The following is an 18,267-nucleotide window of genomic DNA, read 5'->3' as shown; positions in this document are numbered from 1 at the left end:
CGCACTTCCACAATAAACTCCCACTGTTTCTGACTTCTCACTTCATACACGCAAACACGCTCTCAGCGGCGGGACCCATCAATAACCTGCTGTCAATGATCTGAGCGCGGATATGTCGCTCGCAATCCACTTTATAACGACTTTGGGTGAGTTTTTTTTTATTTTTTAAATGCTGCCTGTGTTAAAACTGGTCCCGTTGTTGTCCGCTCACAGGGAGGAACTCAATGCGTTAGATCAGATGTTCAGCATGTAATGAAAGCCATATGAAAACTATTATCCGCTGTTTTCCCAGGAAGAGACCATCTCTAACCGAAACGATCCGACCTCTAGCTTTCTCTTCATCGTGGGTTTGAATCAGGAGCAACCGGATACATTAAAACAAACAAATAAATAAAATAAAATAAAAAGTCTGAGGGTTCTTATTGAAATCAAAATAAGACCAGTTGAGCTGTTTTTAGATTATCCAGCTGTTCGGGCATCATCTGACAGCTGTATCCCCCCCCCCCCCCAGCCCTGTGGTGTCCCGTCTGGGCACAGCTGCCGGAGTTTGCCGATGTTTGCACCGAAGGCAGCTGCTACCCGGCGACAGGTGACCTGCTGATCGGCCGCGCGCACAAGCTCTCCGTCTCCTCCACCTGCGGCCTGGAGCAGCCGGAGCGCTTCTGCATCGTGGGACATCTGGAGGTAAGAAGCAGCGGAGAACAGGCTCCGATGGGGGAGCCGGGTGGGGGGGGGGGGGGGGGCATATAATTAAATACAACCGTTTTCTTTCTATATAAATAATCATAATAAAACTTCAAAAACATAGTGAAAAAGATAATTTGGTAATTATCTTGGAGAAACTTTGAAAATCGGCGTCATTTACTTTTTGCTTTTACCGCGTTCCTTGTCAGTGCAACCAAGAAGGCACATTTTATTCACACTTAGTTATAAATATAACGTTTTGGAGTTGCAGGGAAAATAAAAGAGATATAAAACAAAGTGTATGATTGTCTGAAGATCAGGGTTCCCCACTGCAAAGATAGAGATCCATTACATTCATACTTCATGAATCCTTTCGCACATGTCGTATGATCACATGTGCAGAGAAAGCTAAGCAACCTTAATATAAAAAAGTAGAGCATTGCAATTGAACAAGTAATTATAAAAGAAGGGCAATGTAACAATAAATTAATACCCTCACCATAATTAAAGTCAGAAACAATAATACTGCACTGCAAACTTAATTTAACTGCTTATTGCACAATAGCATTCACTGTCAGAGTAAGCAGACTGTACTCTCAGTTTATGCTCAAACATTTGTATATACAATACTGTAAATATACTCTGCACCATGTGCACCACATCCCAGTACATACAGTATATATTCAGACTGTACAGTACACAATCTGACTTTATATACACATGTCCTGTATATACACAGTATTTTAAACGTTGTATTTATTTGTGTCTGTGCCATTTATTCTTCTAAATGTCTTGTCTGCATGCTCACAATAGATTGATATGAAGTTTTCATTTAATTTGGATGACAGGCAGCCTGGAATCATTGATTATGCACCAGCGCTGCCGACCTTCTGTTCCTCCCACAGTGTAGTTACCCTGAAAGAAAAAGCCTTTTATTATAATATTATCAGCACTGACATTTTTACATAAACAAGCAAATCATTTAAACACTGTCTTTGATTTTAAAATGTACTAATTATGCCACGTCCCCTGTAATATAGTGTGGATTCGCTTTGTTCTTCACAGAACTCGTTAAAGTGAAGCAGGGCGAGCCTCATTCGCGGCGGGTTTATGGTTCTAACTTATTGCTTGTTAATTCTTACATGAGAAAAGGTTCAGCTGATCCAGTCTCAGAATCCGCCGCCCATCTATCCATCCATTTTCTTGTAGATGAGACGAACGCAGTCGCGATGTTGAAGGTTTTGGCACGTTTGTGCTAGAAAATGGCGAAAGGAGTAACTGAGAATTCAGATAGTTGCAGATTTATTGTCTCCCAGACGGCTACATGTGCAGCAACTCCTGCTTTCTGTCTTATCGAGTGGGAGTTCAGACATTCCTCTCAACAATAAAACTGCTGTGTGCCTCACAATAACTTCGCTGTGGTCCAGGGGCGAGGCGGGGGGGGGGGGGGGGGGTATTCTCTTTATCACATACCCTTTTGGCGAGTTGGCAGTGTGAATGGTGTCCTTATGAAGTCACGGCCACACAGAGCTTCCTGAGGATGAGCACGACCCTCGAGTATGAGCTGCACAAAAAAAAAAAAAAAAATAGGGGAGGAAGTGGGCCTCTAGTGGCAAACATTTCTCTCCTAAGCTCGCATTTCCACACACAATCTCAGCGAGAGCTTGAAAATTGAGAATCCCGCGTTGTCTGTTCACACGCTGCATCGACTGTGAGATTTAGGCGTATGTGGGTATGCGTGTGAAACGGGGTGCGTGCCAAACCATCTGCTGTGCAGGCGAGGCCTCTTCCGACAAACATAGTGAATGCATTATAGCATGATAATATATAACAGTCGCAGCCCAGCCAGGCGACTCAACCATGCATCCGTGATTTGGATCCACTTTGCGTATTTTTTTCCCAGACACCACTTAACTCAAATAGAGCGTAGCTGACACTTGAACATTTTTGTTGTCCTGTCATCAGGAGGAGAAGAAATGTTTTACTTGCGACTCCAAAGAGTTATACGACGAGGACAGTAACCCCAGCAGCCATACCATCGAGAACCTGGTCACCACCTTTGCCCACAACCGTCTCAAGACCTGGTGGCAGTCGGAGAACGGTGAGGAAGAGAAAATATACACAAGAGGTTTTGGTGTTCATGAATAAAAGGGTCCTGTTCACAGACTACATGAATGAAGAGCAGCGATCACACTGTTCTCACGGGAACCTGGCTCAGTAATGACGAGAGAGTAGATGACAGGGCCCAGTCACTGCAGCCAATCACAGCAGGCCTGTGGGGCGGGGCTCACAGGTGTGCTGAGGAAAACAGATGTGTGCATAGGAAACAGATGTGCCATCGCTTAAACAAACACAGGCCTTAGGTGGATCTTTAAGTGTGTAATGAGTCATACTTATAGTTTTACATACAGTTTTACTTATAAAACTGTTCTGGAGAACGATAAAACTCTAGATGCTGTTTTACTCTTCTTCATAGAGGCCATTCGCCTTTTTTGCCACCAAAGTCTGCATGAATCATAATTTTACTGTACAAGGTTAGAGAATAATTTTATGCTGACTATAACATAAGTAGCATATCAATTCAAGTTCATGTCATTTCTGTCAATGGATCAGCCAGTGTAAATGTACCCACATAAATACACATATACTGTACTTACATAATAGTAATGCATTGAACTAACACATACAACCATTGCATGACTGAAAGGTATAGCAGGTTCCCATACTAGCAAACCCTACGCCTATATTAATGCGGAGTTCCTTCTCAGTGGTGGGAAACTGTCAGTGGCGTGAGTCATGCAGGGACTGACAGCCAGCGCTGCAGATGGCTTCGAAAAGGCAGGAAGCCGCAGATACGCAACAGGTTTGCTTGGGATTTCCTAATTCCCCAGCATTCCGTGGCTTTCCATGAACCAGCTGTTTTCTTTTTTCTTTCCAAGTTCAAGTTAGGCCAGTTGTATGTGTAGATGATCAAATTGAAATGAGTTCTTCTGAAGAGATAAATAAAACATAAATTACTATTGACCAAATTCATGTGCAAGAAGCTGCTATTTCTTTTGTTAATGATTAAAATACATTCATACATTTTTGTATTTTTTTTTAGTTTGAGCTTGTATTTTCCTCATTTCCAGTGTGTCATGAATGCAGCATTAAAAGTGAATGAAATGTCTGAGATGAAACTGGACACAAAATGCTGTCAAAATATGTATTTAAACATAAACATAATTTAAACATAAAATTACATAAAAATAAATAAATAAATTCCACAATAATGGCAATTGTTGTACCCCCCCCCCCCCCAAAAAAAAAACAAACATCTGGAATAACTAACTGACATGTTGGGGCGATGATTTGTGAGATTTGCGAGGATTTTAGAATACAAGTACAGTCAAACAGTAGCATGTATTACAGTACAAGTACAGTCACACATCCTGTCTAAGAGGAGCATTTAAAAAAAGCCCTTGCGGTCTTGTTTCCATTGAAAGTCCTTCGTACACACATCATCGACATTTGTGAGCATGGTAGAAGTTCAGCTGCATAAACATATGCTCTGAGTCTGTAAATATTTAAAAGGAGGTACGTTCGAGTGTGCGAGGAGGTCTGCTGAAAGATAAAAATGCGATTTTATGAATGCTAATAGAGAGAAAGAGACTTAATGCTTCATTTCCTGTGTGTTTTCTGCAGGAGTGGAGAATGTGACCATCCAGCTGGACTTGGAGGCCGAGTTTCATTTCACACACCTTATCATGACCTTCAAGGTGCCTGCTCTCTCTCTCACACAGACAGACAGACAGACACATGCATCGGATGAAATACTCCGGGTGTTCGCTGGCACGGCGTCAGACAGCTGTGGCAGAGGAATGTGGGAAATGATTTCTGTCTCTAGAGAGCGGTGGAAAGAGCTGGAGGTCTTGAAGGATGACGAGGTCTGAGCAGTAAAAAAACCAAAAAAAAAACCCAACAACAACCATTACAGCCGTCACATGGTCGTCCATGATGGCAGCCAGCTGCATGCGTGCGTTTTGACATTTTAAACTCGACATCACACTGAAATAGATACTTTCCATGTGCGTCCGGCCCCATCCTGTTCTGGAACCAGATAACAGGAAACGCCTCTGACAGCCTCCACCCTGACAGTAAATGAATACCATCACGTTCGAACTAGTAGCATTAGAGATGATTGTTACTCGTGAGTCAGCGACATCTTTGTCCATCCCCGTTGACAGACCTTTCGGCCAGCTGCCATGGTGATCGAGCGCTCAATGGACTTTGGGAAGACGTGGCAGGTTTATCGTTACTTCGCCTACGGCTGCGAGTCTTCCTTCCCGGGCGTGTCGCCCGGACCGCTGGTTAAAGTGGACGAAATCATCTGTGACTCCCATTACTCAGACATCGAGCCATCCACCGAGGGAGAGGTGACTCGGACTTTTATTTTTATTTTTTCACTTATTTATTTTCTTTATAATCTTTGATTCATACTCGTCAGATTATGTGGATTATGTAGGGACATTAGCACATTTAATAGAAAATGGTCCACAGAAGTCTCGTCCTTCTATTGTAGGTGATATTTCGGGTGCTGGACCCCGCCTTTGAGATAGACGACCCCTACAGCTTGAAGATACAGAGTAAGCTTCAAAATAAAAGCTTCTTTGACACATGTAAAACAGTGAAAGGAAATGGATTTCAGCCCTCCATCCTATATATTTTTTTCCTTTGAATCCTATAATCTATTAAGTTTTATTGTGGATCAAAATACAGGGGTGGATCCAGGATTTATTTTCACTTCAGTTTGCAGGATATTGTCCTTGTTCATGCATATTCCGATGATTTCTGGTAACTTTCAGTGATCTGTAGTCCAGGCAACGCCCACCTGGAACATTCATGCAGTGCTCAGAAGTCAGACAGGAAGAGGGCAGCAGGGAATTTCATACTCGGATGTGACTCGGCCTTTGTGCGCTCACATAAGTCCAGACTGAGGCACATTATGCAAAGTATGGGGTGTGTGAGGGACAGAAGTGACATCCTTTAGCTTTATAGAAGCCTTTTTTTAAAGCTGCCAATGACAAAGGTGCTGAACCGTTCCTGGTTACACACACACATTACCTGTGTGATTATAACCCTGATCTCCTACGTGTTTTCAGACATGCTTAAGATCACAAACCTTCGGCTGAATTTCATGATGCTCCACACGCTGGGCGACAACCTGCTCGATTCCCGTGAAGAGGTGACGGAGAAGTACTACTACGCCCTCTACGACATGGTAGTACGCGGTAACTGCTTCTGCTACGGCCACGCCTCCGAGTGCGCCCCGGTTGATGGAGCACCAACTGGCGCTGAGGGCATGGTACATCAACCTGATATTTATTTTTTGTTAATTTTTTAACAAATAGCTTTTTAGTGGATGTTGTGTTTTATCTTGTTTTGCATGCTGCTTTCAAGGCCATACTTGACTTACATTACCCAGTACAGTATTACCTGAATGGTGTCATGGTGATTATCTGTCCTAAAAAAAAGATTAGATGTATGATTGAATTATCGGATCCCAATCCGACAGAGCTGGTGCTACAACTGGTGATCATTTTTATTTTTTTTGCGAGTAGGTCCATGGCCGCTGTGTATGCAATCACAACACCGAGGGACTGAACTGTGAACGCTGTCAAGACTTTTACCATGATTCGCCTTGGAGACCAGCAGAGGGGCAAAGTACCCACGCATGCAAGGGTACGAACCCAATGAGCAGTTCACTCATCACTCGCTTTTCTAGTTCAAGCCTGTTAGCTTTCTAGCTCAAAGATCACTGAGAATATTTCCATGACACTTTTCTCCATATTTTTTTGGCTAGTTCCAAAACATCTGCAACCAGCTCCAAAGTTCACTTTGTAAAATATGAGAGGTGAACACAATTATTTTTCCAAAAACAGCAAACTGTTATTGGCATTAGCCTCATTTAGGTTTTATTTTATTGACATTATCCCAATCCCAAACATGGAATTATTCTAATGAATTATTTAATAAACAGTTTTTAACATTAATAAAAAAATAAAGCGAGCCTTTTTCTATTCCAGTTGCTCAAATGTGAGGGTGTGCAGCTTTCTCTGGCAATGATCGCAGTAAACCAAAAAAGATAACGTTTTTCTTCAGATGCAATAAAACATCTGGCTAACTCTGATTAGCATTATTCGCTTTATACATAAAAGGATTCAGTGTGAACATAGTACACATGCATTTAGTTGTATGTGAGGCTGAAACAAAGATTGTGTTGCACAGACTGATCTGTAAAGACGCACTCAAAACTAGAGAATTAAAGTCAAGGACCCTCAAACGGTAAATACGACTTTGTCTCCTTCCTCAGAGTGCGAGTGTAACCAACACTCCCCATCGTGTCACTTTGACCTGGCTGTTTACATGACGACTGGCAACAACAGTGGAGGCGTGTGCGACGACTGTCAGCACAACACCGTGGGGCGACAGTGCGAGCAGTGTGCGGCCTTCTACTACCAGCACCCGAACCGAGACCTGCGGGACCCCAATGTGTGCGAGCGTAAGTCACCCCCCTCCGTAACCTCTGACCTCTGAGTGACCTCCAACTTTCGGACAGTCATGCGATTAAATTGTTCATGTCTCCGCAGCGTGTAACTGTGACCCGACCGGGTCCTTGCAGGGGGGAATGTGTGACACGTGGACCGATGTGGTAGCTGGACTGATCTCAGGCCAGTGTCGATGCAAAGTCAACGTGGAGGGCGCGCGCTGCGACCGCTGCAGACAGGGACACTTTGGACTGGGACAGGGTCCTGATGGCTGTCTGTGTAAGTCCATACACGTTAAACTTAACAGTTTCTGAATTTTAATGTGTTTTAAATATTGCATTAGAATATCTATTGTCACCTTTTTACTCAGGAAAACAAAAGTGAGAGTTAAATGTTGTAGTTACATTTGCTGAGGGCAAACTAATCACAGGACAGAGGGTGGATATTTATGAATATATTGCAGGTAAGTCACTATGATCTAGAATATGAGTTCATTTAGAACCTTCCATCTGTAAATTAATCTAAAATTGCAAAACTTGAACCATTTCAAATATCCTTCATTTGAAAAGACATTCCTTTGGTTTCCACTTTGTTTTAAAAATCATTTATAATGCTCATACAGTCATCCAAGCCCGTGTTACAAACGAGCCAGACTGTTGCTTCATTGTGCTGCTTGTATCGTTTGGCAGCTTGTACCTGCAACCAGTTGGGAACGCTGCCGGGAGGAAACTCTTGCGATTCAGAAACAGGACGTTGCTTCTGCAAGCGGCTCGTTGAAGGACACCACTGCGATCAGTGTCTGGTACGGATCCAAACCTAACAATCGGCTACTTTGGATATTCGACACTTTATGTACTTGTATATGTGTGCAGTATTTATGAACACGTCATTATTTCCGCTGTAGCCACAGTACTGGGGTCTGTCCAATGACATGGATGGCTGCAGGCCATGTGACTGCGACCAGGGCGGAGCTGTCAACAACAAGTATGGTCGAAGACCAGGTTTATTGATTAAATAGTTGATTCATTGAACATTATCTCTTTGTGTTTATATGTCAGCTGCCAAATGTAACATCAGCAGAGTAAAAAATCAAAATAAAACAGGAGTTTTACAACTTTCATTGTTGTTTAAACAAGTAAAATGTCAAATTGAATCCCCTCTCTGTCTCCACAGCTGTGATCCTCACTCGGGACAGTGTGTGTGCAGGGAGCACCTGCTTGGGCGACGCTGTGATCAGGTGGAGTCTGGCTTCTATTTCATCGCTCTGGACCACTACACCTATGAGGCGGAGGACGCCAAGCATGGCCCTGTGAGTGGATTTATTGCACCACCACATCTACGGAGCGGCGCTCTTACGCGTGGCTTTGTTCACCTCTTCCTCTCTGGCAGGGTGTGACGCTGGTACAGAGGCCTTATCCTCTGGATCGCAGCCCCACGTGGACCGGAGCGGGCTTTGTTCATGTGCCAGAGGGAGCCTACTTAGAGTTCATCATCAACAACATCCCCGAGTCCATGGACTACGACGTCCTCATTCGATATGAGCCGCAGGTGAGCCACAAAGACTTTAATCAAATGTTGTATTTGTGCGGAAAATGTAACCTTATATTTTCCAGGGAAATAATGACATTTATTATTCTATTAAAATACAGACAGAGCCCTGGAGCACGTTTTAGCTTTCCGTAAAAGGTCGATCGGCATGGCTCCTCATGACAGAACCCAGTCTCAGCTGACTCCCTGGCTTAATAAATAACATGAGTGTGTGTGTATGTGGGGCAGCTGCCGCAGCAGTGGGAGCAGGTGGACGTCCGGCTGCAGCGGCCTGTCTACGAGCCTCCAGACTACACCGGCCACTGCAACTCCGTCCCGGGTGGAGACGACCATACCACATCTCTTCCACCGGGATCAAGGTAAAGCGTTAGCTCCACATCTACGCCACACACACACACACACACACACACACGCACTGACTCTCTGCTGTCTCGCAGGCACGTGTTACTGCTGAGGCCGATGTGTTTGGAGGAAGGACTGAACTACACCGTCCGCCTCAGTCTGCCTCTCTACCAGCCAGTCAGCAATATCCAGAGCCCGTACACGCTCATCGACTCCGTAGGTCAAACTCTATCCGTTTATATAATCCGGAATTACAGGGGTTTGCAAAAGTATTCCTAGCCCTTGAACCTTTCCACATTTTGTCACGTTGCGACCACAAACCGAAATATAGCGTTGTCGGGGACGTTTTGGATCATTTTACTGAACATCTGAAATAACCCCCTCAGCTCTGCTCCTTCCGCCCTGTGTGTTTTCATTATGGCTCCCATTCACACTGGCCGCTCCTCATCCACCTCCCTCCCTTTGTAGTTGGTGCTGATACCCCGGGTCAGGGAGCTGGACATGTTCCATGGGATCGACGGTGAGGGAGCGTGGGATACGTTCCAGCGCTACCGCTGTCTGGGGAGCAGCCAGAGCGTGGTTAAGAGCCCCATGACGGACATCTGCGATGACTACATCTTCAGCGTCTCTGCTCTGCTGCACAAAGGAGCCATGGGTACATTTTTCACCCTATATTTTTGTTTGAATGGTAGAAACTTCTAAATATGAGTTCTTTATATTATTTTTTTTTGGGGGGGGGGGTTAATTTTAAGACATTGAAACACACACCAAATGCTTTCATTCTCTACCTCGCCTTATTTCCCAGCATGCCAGTGCGACCCTCAGGGTTCGCTCAGCGCTGTGTGTGAGCCCAGCGGAGGTCAATGCCGCTGTCGACCCAACGTCGTGGGCAGGAACTGCGACGGCTGCGCCCCGGCTACCTTCTTGTTCAGCCCCTCCGGCTGCAGAGGTCAGTGCTGGTGCATGATTCTCATTCATGCCAGGAGCAGGAAGTGCAATGACGGCGATTCCCCCCCCCCCTTCAGCTTGCGACTGCGATCCTCGGGGCTCGGGGAGCGTCTTCTGCCATGAGGCGACGGGACAGTGCGAGTGCGTCCCGGGGGCCTCCGGGCGGCAGTGTTCCCACTGCCTGCCGGGCTTCTGGGGCTTCCCGATATGCCGGCCGTGCCACTGTAACGGCCACAGCGAGGACTGCCATCCTCAGACCGGAGAGTGTCAGGCCTGCAGCGGTTTCACCGCCGGACACCACTGTGAGCGGTAAGATGACCAGAAGGTTTCATGGTCACTTGTTAAGTCGATAATAATTTTGTTCGAACAAACAAATCAAAGCAATTACAAAAAAAAAAAAAAAAAAAGCCTCGGACTGAAAAAGTGACTGACTTTTAAAGTATTAAAGCGGTAAAGGATTAGAGTTAGAGGATCTTTACACAGCTCTCTCTCTTGCTTTCACCCTTAAGGTGTTTGGAAGGTTACCATGGTGACCCAGAGTTGGGTTCAGGTGACCACTGCCGCCCCTGTATGTGCCCTGATGGCCCGCAGAGTGGACGCCAGTTTTCTGACAGCTGTTACCTTCTGCCAAATACTGACCAGCTGATGTGTGTGTGCAGCCCTGGCTACAAAGGTATAACACACACACACACACACACCTACACACACACACATGCTGTAATGACAGATTTTACATAAGCATCACTCGAATCAATCTGCTGGATTGAAGAGCTCTCTGACGTTCCTGCGCTTCCTGTTTCCTGTCCTCGCCCAGGTGCCAGGTGTGACGGGTGTGCTCCCGGTTACTTTGGGAACCCTCTGGTGCCCGGTGGGCGCTGCTTGCCCTGCCAGTGTAACGACAACATAGACATGCATGACCCGGGCTCATGTGATCCCCGGACGGGTGCCTGCCTGAAGTGCCTGCACCACACTGAGGGTTACGCCTGTCAGCACTGCAAACTTGGTTACTATGGCAACGCTGCCACTCAGAGCTGCAGGAGTGAGTGCAACTGTCAGTGTGGCACCATCATGTTAAAAAAAAAACTATTCTGACTCCTTGTTCCATGTTTGTAACCTTTTTTTTAATAGATTTAATGTTTGAGGTCCCACATATTGTTTTTACTAAAATTCATAAATGAACAGCCCCCCCCCCCCCTCCAATAGAACAAATTGTCATTTCTCTCTCTTTTTTTTGACGGAAGCCTGGATTGATTGATTTCTTTCCCCCGCAGAGTGCACGTGTTACTCCGTGGGGACCGCAGCTCAGGCCTGCTCCTCCCCCGATGACTGCCAGTGCAGTCAGCAGAGCGGCCAGTGTCCCTGCCGGCCGAACGTGGTCGGCCAGAACTGCGACCGCTGTGCTACTGATACGTGGAACATCGCCAGCGGGACGGGTTGCCAGAGCTGCGACTGTGACCTCGTCCACTCCTATGGATCCTCGTGCAATGAGGTGCCAATGGCCATGCCCTCCCATCCTCCATGAGGATTCCTGCAGCGATCTGCCCTCCCTCGTTAGGATGAATAACTGAATCCCATTAGACTATCGTCACCAAAGCTTTGCTCACATCAGAACCAGCCGACATTTCCCATTGAAAGAAAAGGTGGCAGGAACTCGGTGTGATTAGCCTCTTTAATCACTGAGGCCTCTTTGTATTTGATGCATGAACTGCAGCTGCTTGGGAATTACTACTCTCTCCCTGTTCCTGCAGCTCTGCATCACTCATGCACTCTAACTAGCATGTGTATACATGGAAACATAATGAGTATGTGTATGCACCCACTCACACACACACACACATGCACACACTCTCTCTTCACATGCAAACATTTGGTTTCTGTGTTTACTGGCTGCTTTCCATCAAAGGAAAGAAGTCTCAGAACACACTGTTAAAATACTGATTTTATCAAGTTCTTATCGCTTGATAAAATCTTCTTTTGTTGTTGTTGTTCTGACGCTGTGTTATCTCCGTAGGTCACAGGACAGTGTTCTTGTAAGCCTGGTTTTGGTGGCAAGACTTGTCGGGAGTGCAGAGAGCTCTTCTGGGGGGATCCAGAGGTCAAATGTCACGGTAGGCCAAAAACACTGGCACACTTAGGGGAGCCCTCAAGTCTGTTCTTACACGCGTCTATCCCTCCATAGTTTGTGGATATGAACATAACGGAAATATTTGAACCATGTCAGGAAATGATTAAGTTCCATTAAGACGTCATTATAAAGGTGCTCTAATCTCTATTTTCTATTGTCTTTTTATGGAGCTTTTTAGCTTTTTTATTTTATTTATTTTTTTAGCTCTGTTTCTGTTTTGCTTCACACATAGTTGCGAAATTAACTCATCAGAGGCAGCCAGACCCCCCCAAAAAAAGCCAATTATATTTGTGTCGTGTTTGCAGCTCATTTCCCCTTGCACCAGTCAATAATAAATAAATACATGAATGAATACAACCAGTAAATGGAGGTTTTTAATGAGTATAGCCACATTCTCCTCCCTTTTTTTTTTTACATTGACGGTGGTTAAAGTTTGCCTGAGGTGAGGTGAAAAATGAACAACCAAGAACAGACCTCTAATTGCCGATGCCATAAAAGCTCCTTCGCTGTGCTGTTTATATGTTTATAAGAGGAACAGATCCAGATGCAGAGTTCCTCTAGGAGGGCTCTTTTATTCAGTATGCTGGAATAAAAAAAAATCATATATTGTTTTAACATGGTTTCTGCTGGGGTTTTTTTTTTTTTTTGGTGTCTGTGTCTGAAGAGGATTATATGATGAAAGACGAGGAAGGATGTCTTTTGAAATATTATGTTTTGTCAGACAGTGATTAGACGTCTGTAGCAGTTCTATTCCATCTGCAGAACTATCAAGCTCACAGCGGCTCAGAGAGGGAGAGAGAGAATGAGAGTGAGGGAGTAGGATAAAAAAAAAAAGAGGCAAGGAGAAGGAGGGGATTTGAGGGTGACCTCTCCTTTCATGCTCATGAGAACCAGATGTTCCTCAGAACTCCCAGGCATCCCATTTTGGTCATGCACCAACGCCCAGAGGATCCGGGAGACCTCGGTTTTCCCTAAAGCTCTTAAAGCATCTGGACCATCACTTTCCATCAGCACAGAATGTACACTAACGCACCGCCATGGAGAATCTGAGCACCGTGACTGCTCCTGAGACGTGTGGTAGTAAAGCTATGATGATTAAAGCGTCCTTTAGAGGCTGTCCTGCTTTTATGCCCCGTTTAGGCGCCGTCGGGATCTTTATGTGATTTACGGGGACCAAACAAGGTGACCCGATAAATGGCTCAGAATCACCTTTTACACTCCGACCCAAAGGTGTAATATTTCACCCTGACTAAAACAAACAACCCTCCTCTTCTGCTCCATAAAACACAAATAAATGCAGCAGCCTGATCTCATATGCTGCATTCCTTCTTTCTGACTTGCACCTCCTCCTCCTCCTCCTCATTTTCCCCTCTGGGGAGGGCAGCTCAGTGTGTCTCATCGTGACCATCAAGGTCGGGTTCATCTCCACGTTTATTTACCGGACATGCTGGCGTTGGAATGAACTGCGGTTCCAGGTGGCTCTTTCCCCCTTTTAAATCTGTAAAACCTCTCGTATAATCATTTGATCTTTCCCGCTTGGTTGTTTTCTAGCTTGTGACTGTGACCCTCGCGGAATCTCCAGCGAGCAGTGCCACCGTGCGACGGGCCAGTGCACCTGTGCGGAGGCCGTTTCTGGCCCGCGGTGTGACAAGTGCGCCAGAGGCTACCAGGGTGAGTTCCCCGCTTGTGAACCCTGCCACCAGTGCTTTGCTGTGTGGGACAACGTGGTCGACGAGTTGACCAATCAAACGCGCCGCCTGGGGAGCCGAGTGAAGGAGCTCCAGAACAGCGGGGTGACGGCGCCGTATAAAGAGCTAGTCAGCAGCCTGGAGAGAAACGCCAAAGCCGTGGGCGACATCTTAGCGGGGAACCCTGCTGCGGCGACGCTGGAGCAGATCCAGGAGCTGCTGCATCAGATCACGTACGTTCAGAAAGAAACAAGCAAGCTGCCGTCGATAACTTCTTCTTTGAATTCATTATTGTGACGTTTTGTCCTCAGAGGTGTGATGTCTTTCCTGAATGGAAATCTGAACACAACGGAGGAGACACTGAGCTTCATCCACGATGACGCCAACGCCACCGACGCAAAGCTGCAGGCGCTGACTGACGAAGCAAGCCGGCTGGAGCTGAGCATCCAGGAGCTGAGACAGCAGGTTTACAATGCCAAGAACATCAACATCCAGGGTGAGACGCGGCTCGCTATCGGCCAAGGATGCTGTGTTGTCATCTGAGTGCTTTTGTTTTTGTTTTTGTTTTGTTTGCTTGTGAAGTGCTTTGACTGCAGGATTACACCAGAGTGTCGTCGGCATATCGCTTCACATCCGAGTTACGCTCAAGAATTCAGTACAACAAACTCTGATAGGCACGCATGTGTGTTTTCAGGCGCCATGGACACCATTTCAGGTGCACAGTCAGAGTCCATAATGGCGGAGCTCCGTGCCAACGCCTCCACCGCTGATCCTGGAAGCACAGTGGAGCAGTCAGCCACAGTACGGAAAGCCGCAGAGGACAAAATGAGCTCTGATCAAAAGGAGTTTGATCGCAAGCACCAAAGACACACAAAGAAGCTGGACAAGCTGTCCACCGATCTGGACCAAGTTGACCTGACAGGTCTGAGTGAGCAGGTGAGAAACACCGAAGGAGTGCAGCTTGATTTAAAAAAAAATCAAAGGTAAAACTCAATCCATGTCTTATTTCTTTATTGCGGATCATTACTGACAAACTATTTCCCAACGACAGAAGTCCAAGCTCAACCCGACACCCTCAGGTGCGGTACGTTGGTGATGACGCTTCTTCCGTCTCCGCAGATTTGTGGTGGCGCAGCTGAGGGTGACGACTGCCCCGGCTCCCCCTGCGGTGGTTTAGGCTGCGTTGGCGAAAGTGGAGGCCCTCAATGCGGTGGCGAAGGATGCAAAGGCCTCGCTACCACTTCCCAAACGGCTCTCAAGTCAGCCAAAGACCTGGACCAGGAAATCCTCGCAGCGATGCAGGAGGTGGACAAGCTCTCCAGGATGGTGAGCGAACATCCGGTTTGTTTTAGCGGTAATTTCGAATGAATGGGAGCAAGTCATCGATGCCGTTTGCGGTCAGGTGTGGGAGGCCAACAGCCGTGCAAGCGAGGCTAAAGCGAACGCCATGGAGGTTCTGATCAAATCCAACCGGAGCAAGGAGAGAGTGGAGCAGAGCAACGAGCAGCTCCGCAACCTCATCAGGGAGATACGAGACCTGCTCACCAGTAAGTTCAGCACGACGCAGACATCTCTTTGTTTCTAACCGATTTTAGTTTGATTTAATCGTAAGGCCATCTTTGAATATTAGGCCTGAAAAAAATAGGCTGCAGGTAAATCTTACAACAACGGAGAACTGGACTCCAAATGTCCAAATGATTATCCATCAGAACAGACGGCTGCGGTAGCACAATCTTATTTTTGCTACTTTCTTGTTTTTTCTAGGATACCAAATTTTATATATGACTATTTACACACAAGTATTTGTTGTTCTTTCCATTCTGAGGCCAAAAAAGAATGAGAAAGAAAAGAAAAGATGAAAGAACTGCATGCATAATCCCAACGGGGGTTGGTTAAAGAAATGTTTATTGTCAATTCGCACGCAACAATTACTTTTTAGATTTGTCAATATTCAATGAAGTTTATCCAATAAAAAAAAATTAAGGTCAGATTGACGGCAAGAAAAAAGATCAATCGGTTTTGTCTTTGATAACCTAGACGACAAGGCGGACGTCTCCGTGATTGAGGCGGTGGCCAATGAGGTGCTGACTCTGGAGATGCCGACCTCGGCAGAAAAGCTGCAGGAGCTGACGAAGGAGATCAGGGAGAAGGTCAGGACCCTGACCAGCGTGGAATCGATCCTGGGTCAAAGCGCTGAGGACATCCAGGCAGCTGAGGATCTCCTGAGAGAAGCCAAGGCTGCCAGGTAACGTCCGTGTTTTGCTTTGTTTAGCTTTTATTTCATTTTGTGAATGGATAAAGATAAATGGGCTAACATTTACACCGCCTGTCCCTCAGTGAACTCGCGTCTAACGTGACGGAGAGAGCAGAGGCAGTGAAGGCAGCCCTGGATGAGACTGAGCGCGCTCAGAACATCGCAATGGACGCCATTCAACTGGCGCAGAACAACACGAGGGGAACCCTGGATCTGCTGGTCTCTGTAAGTCAGTTTAGATTTGGTGGGAATGATTTAGTCAGATTCTGATTTGGGGTTGTCTATTTTTGGCTTCCTGCCTTTAAATTGTGCTGGTTTCATAAATTAAATTTTTATTTATATTTTTTTCCAATGAGGATTTATAGCTTCTTTTTGACCACTGGTTTTAAATTACGATCAGGTGGAATCGGAAACGGCCACCTCGGAACAGAAGCTCAGCAACACCACGGGCCGCCTGGTTCAGCTGGAGAGGGAGGTCGGGCTGCTGAGACAGAACAACCTGGAGGTGAGCCGCGTGGCGGACACAGCCGACTGGATCACCGACCAAGCCAGACTGAACGCAGAGGAGGCTCGGCAGGTCTGTCAAACATCAAACAGGCGCCGCTTACGCAGGCTTGCCCCTTTTGGAGAAATGCTTTCATCGACAGTGACGCTTTGCTTTCTGCGAAGGAGTTTGATGTAGAAGTGAAAGATAAATTCGAGGAGGCGGAGGACTTGGTGGAGGATAAAGGGGAAGTGGTGCTGCAGGCGAGGAGGAGAGCGGATGAACTGCAGCAGGAGGCCAAAGAGCTGCTCGCCCAGAGCAGCAGCAAGCTGCAGCGACTCGGGGGTGAGGCTAAAATATTCATGTTTTTTTTTTTTGTTGACGTTCTAACGAATGAAGCAAGATAAATGTGAAAATTCATCATCTGTCAAACATCACTCCCTGAGTTTCTGTTTTTTTTTTGCAGAGTTGGAGAGGTCGTACGAGTCGAACCAGCAAATCCTTGAGTCCAAAGCTGCAGAGCTGGCCGAGCTGGAGCAAAAGGTCCGCCGGATCCTGGATGAGATCAGCTACAAAGTGACGCTGTACAGCACCTGTCTGTGATGGCAAAGGCGTCACGCCGTCCTAGAGGGAGCCGGCCGGGGTTTTAATGGGGGGGCGAGTGTTATCAGAGCTTCATGAGAGCTTCCTCGAGTATTTTACGGCTGTCAGGACCGAACCCCTGTGAAGTATTTTACACTGTCGTTGACCAAAGTTTTTCAATAGTGTGGGAGACAAGTTAACGCCCACCCATATATGACAAGAAGTATTTGTAAAGTTGTCAAAAACCATTAAAGTACTGAATGAATATCAAAGGAAACCACGAAAGTCAAAGTGGCCTCAACGCTAGAAACTACAAAGAAATTATTCACCTATAATTTAAGCATTTGACATGAAAATATATGAACATTTTTGTAGACGTTTACTGAAATTGCACAAAGATACGAATCTCTATCTGGACCTAAAAACTATTTTTATGTGGCAAATAAATAAATCTGATTGGACAATTACTGAAGCATCCATATGGTCTTATTTTCTTTGTAAGATTATAAAGCTTCGCTTTTATTTTCATTTCATCTTCCAGGTTTTCACTATTACATGGAGAATCAACATTTATAAGCTGCCATTGAACCTGACTGAAATGTGAATAAGGATCAATCGTATTTCTGAATGCAGAAGTCAGTAACATCTTATCACAGCTCTGTCCTGCTAGCTTTATCCATGTTTAATGCGCTTAAACATGACTCAGCACCTCTTGAATAATCACCGCCCAGAGCTCTATAGCTGTTGTGAAATAGGAAAATAGGATAGGCTTCAAAAAGCATTGCTTCTGCCTATTCCTTTTTTGGTTGTAATGTATGTTTAGTTTTGTTTAAGTTGTATTTATTAATTTTTTTGTCTCAATCTGACAACCAAAATAAAAAAAGAAATCATCAAAATGTAAAAAAAAAAAAAAAGTAAGAAGATGAGAAACAAGATCTAAGAAATATTTTATTTGGCATTCAGAATAGTTCATGTCAAAATAGACGATCCTCAAAGAAATAAAATCAATTCAACATTGAAGCAAAAATACAAAAGGGTTATTTTGCAGTAGTACTTGTTCAGCTGGTTTGTCAGACTCCTATGTG

General features: G+C 45.5%; 1 protein-coding gene across 1 annotated transcript; it reads left to right on the top strand.

Moving 5' to 3' along the window:
- Window positions 1-112: 112 nt before the first annotated feature.
- lamb1b (laminin, beta 1b) lies at window positions 113-17,643 on the top strand. Its single transcript, XM_068754979.1, is given in 32 exon segments — window positions 113-146; window positions 512-684; window positions 2,650-2,785; window positions 4,369-4,442; window positions 4,911-5,099; window positions 5,246-5,309; window positions 5,826-6,028; window positions 6,285-6,405; window positions 7,037-7,225; window positions 7,314-7,490; window positions 7,901-8,013; window positions 8,116-8,195; window positions 8,385-8,520; window positions 8,601-8,759; window positions 8,988-9,118; window positions 9,197-9,317; window positions 9,570-9,756; window positions 9,907-10,050; window positions 10,127-10,358; window positions 10,559-11,088; window positions 11,321-11,538; window positions 12,061-12,157; window positions 13,726-14,095; window positions 14,174-14,358; window positions 14,557-14,798; window positions 14,982-15,188; window positions 15,265-15,409; window positions 15,900-16,107; window positions 16,200-16,341; window positions 16,517-16,693; window positions 16,786-16,945; window positions 17,067-17,643. Coding segments are annotated over 32 exon segments (5,481 nt in total). The 3' UTR covers window positions 17,204-17,643.
- Window positions 17,644-18,267: the final 624 nt, after the last annotated feature.

This window comes from Brachionichthys hirsutus, chromosome 22 (assembly GCF_040956055.1).
Source record: "Brachionichthys hirsutus isolate HB-005 chromosome 22, CSIRO-AGI_Bhir_v1, whole genome shotgun sequence".
Taxonomy (NCBI): Eukaryota; Metazoa; Chordata; class Actinopteri; order Lophiiformes; family Brachionichthyidae; genus Brachionichthys; species Brachionichthys hirsutus.
This window is presented reverse-complemented; position numbering and strand designations above follow the sequence as displayed.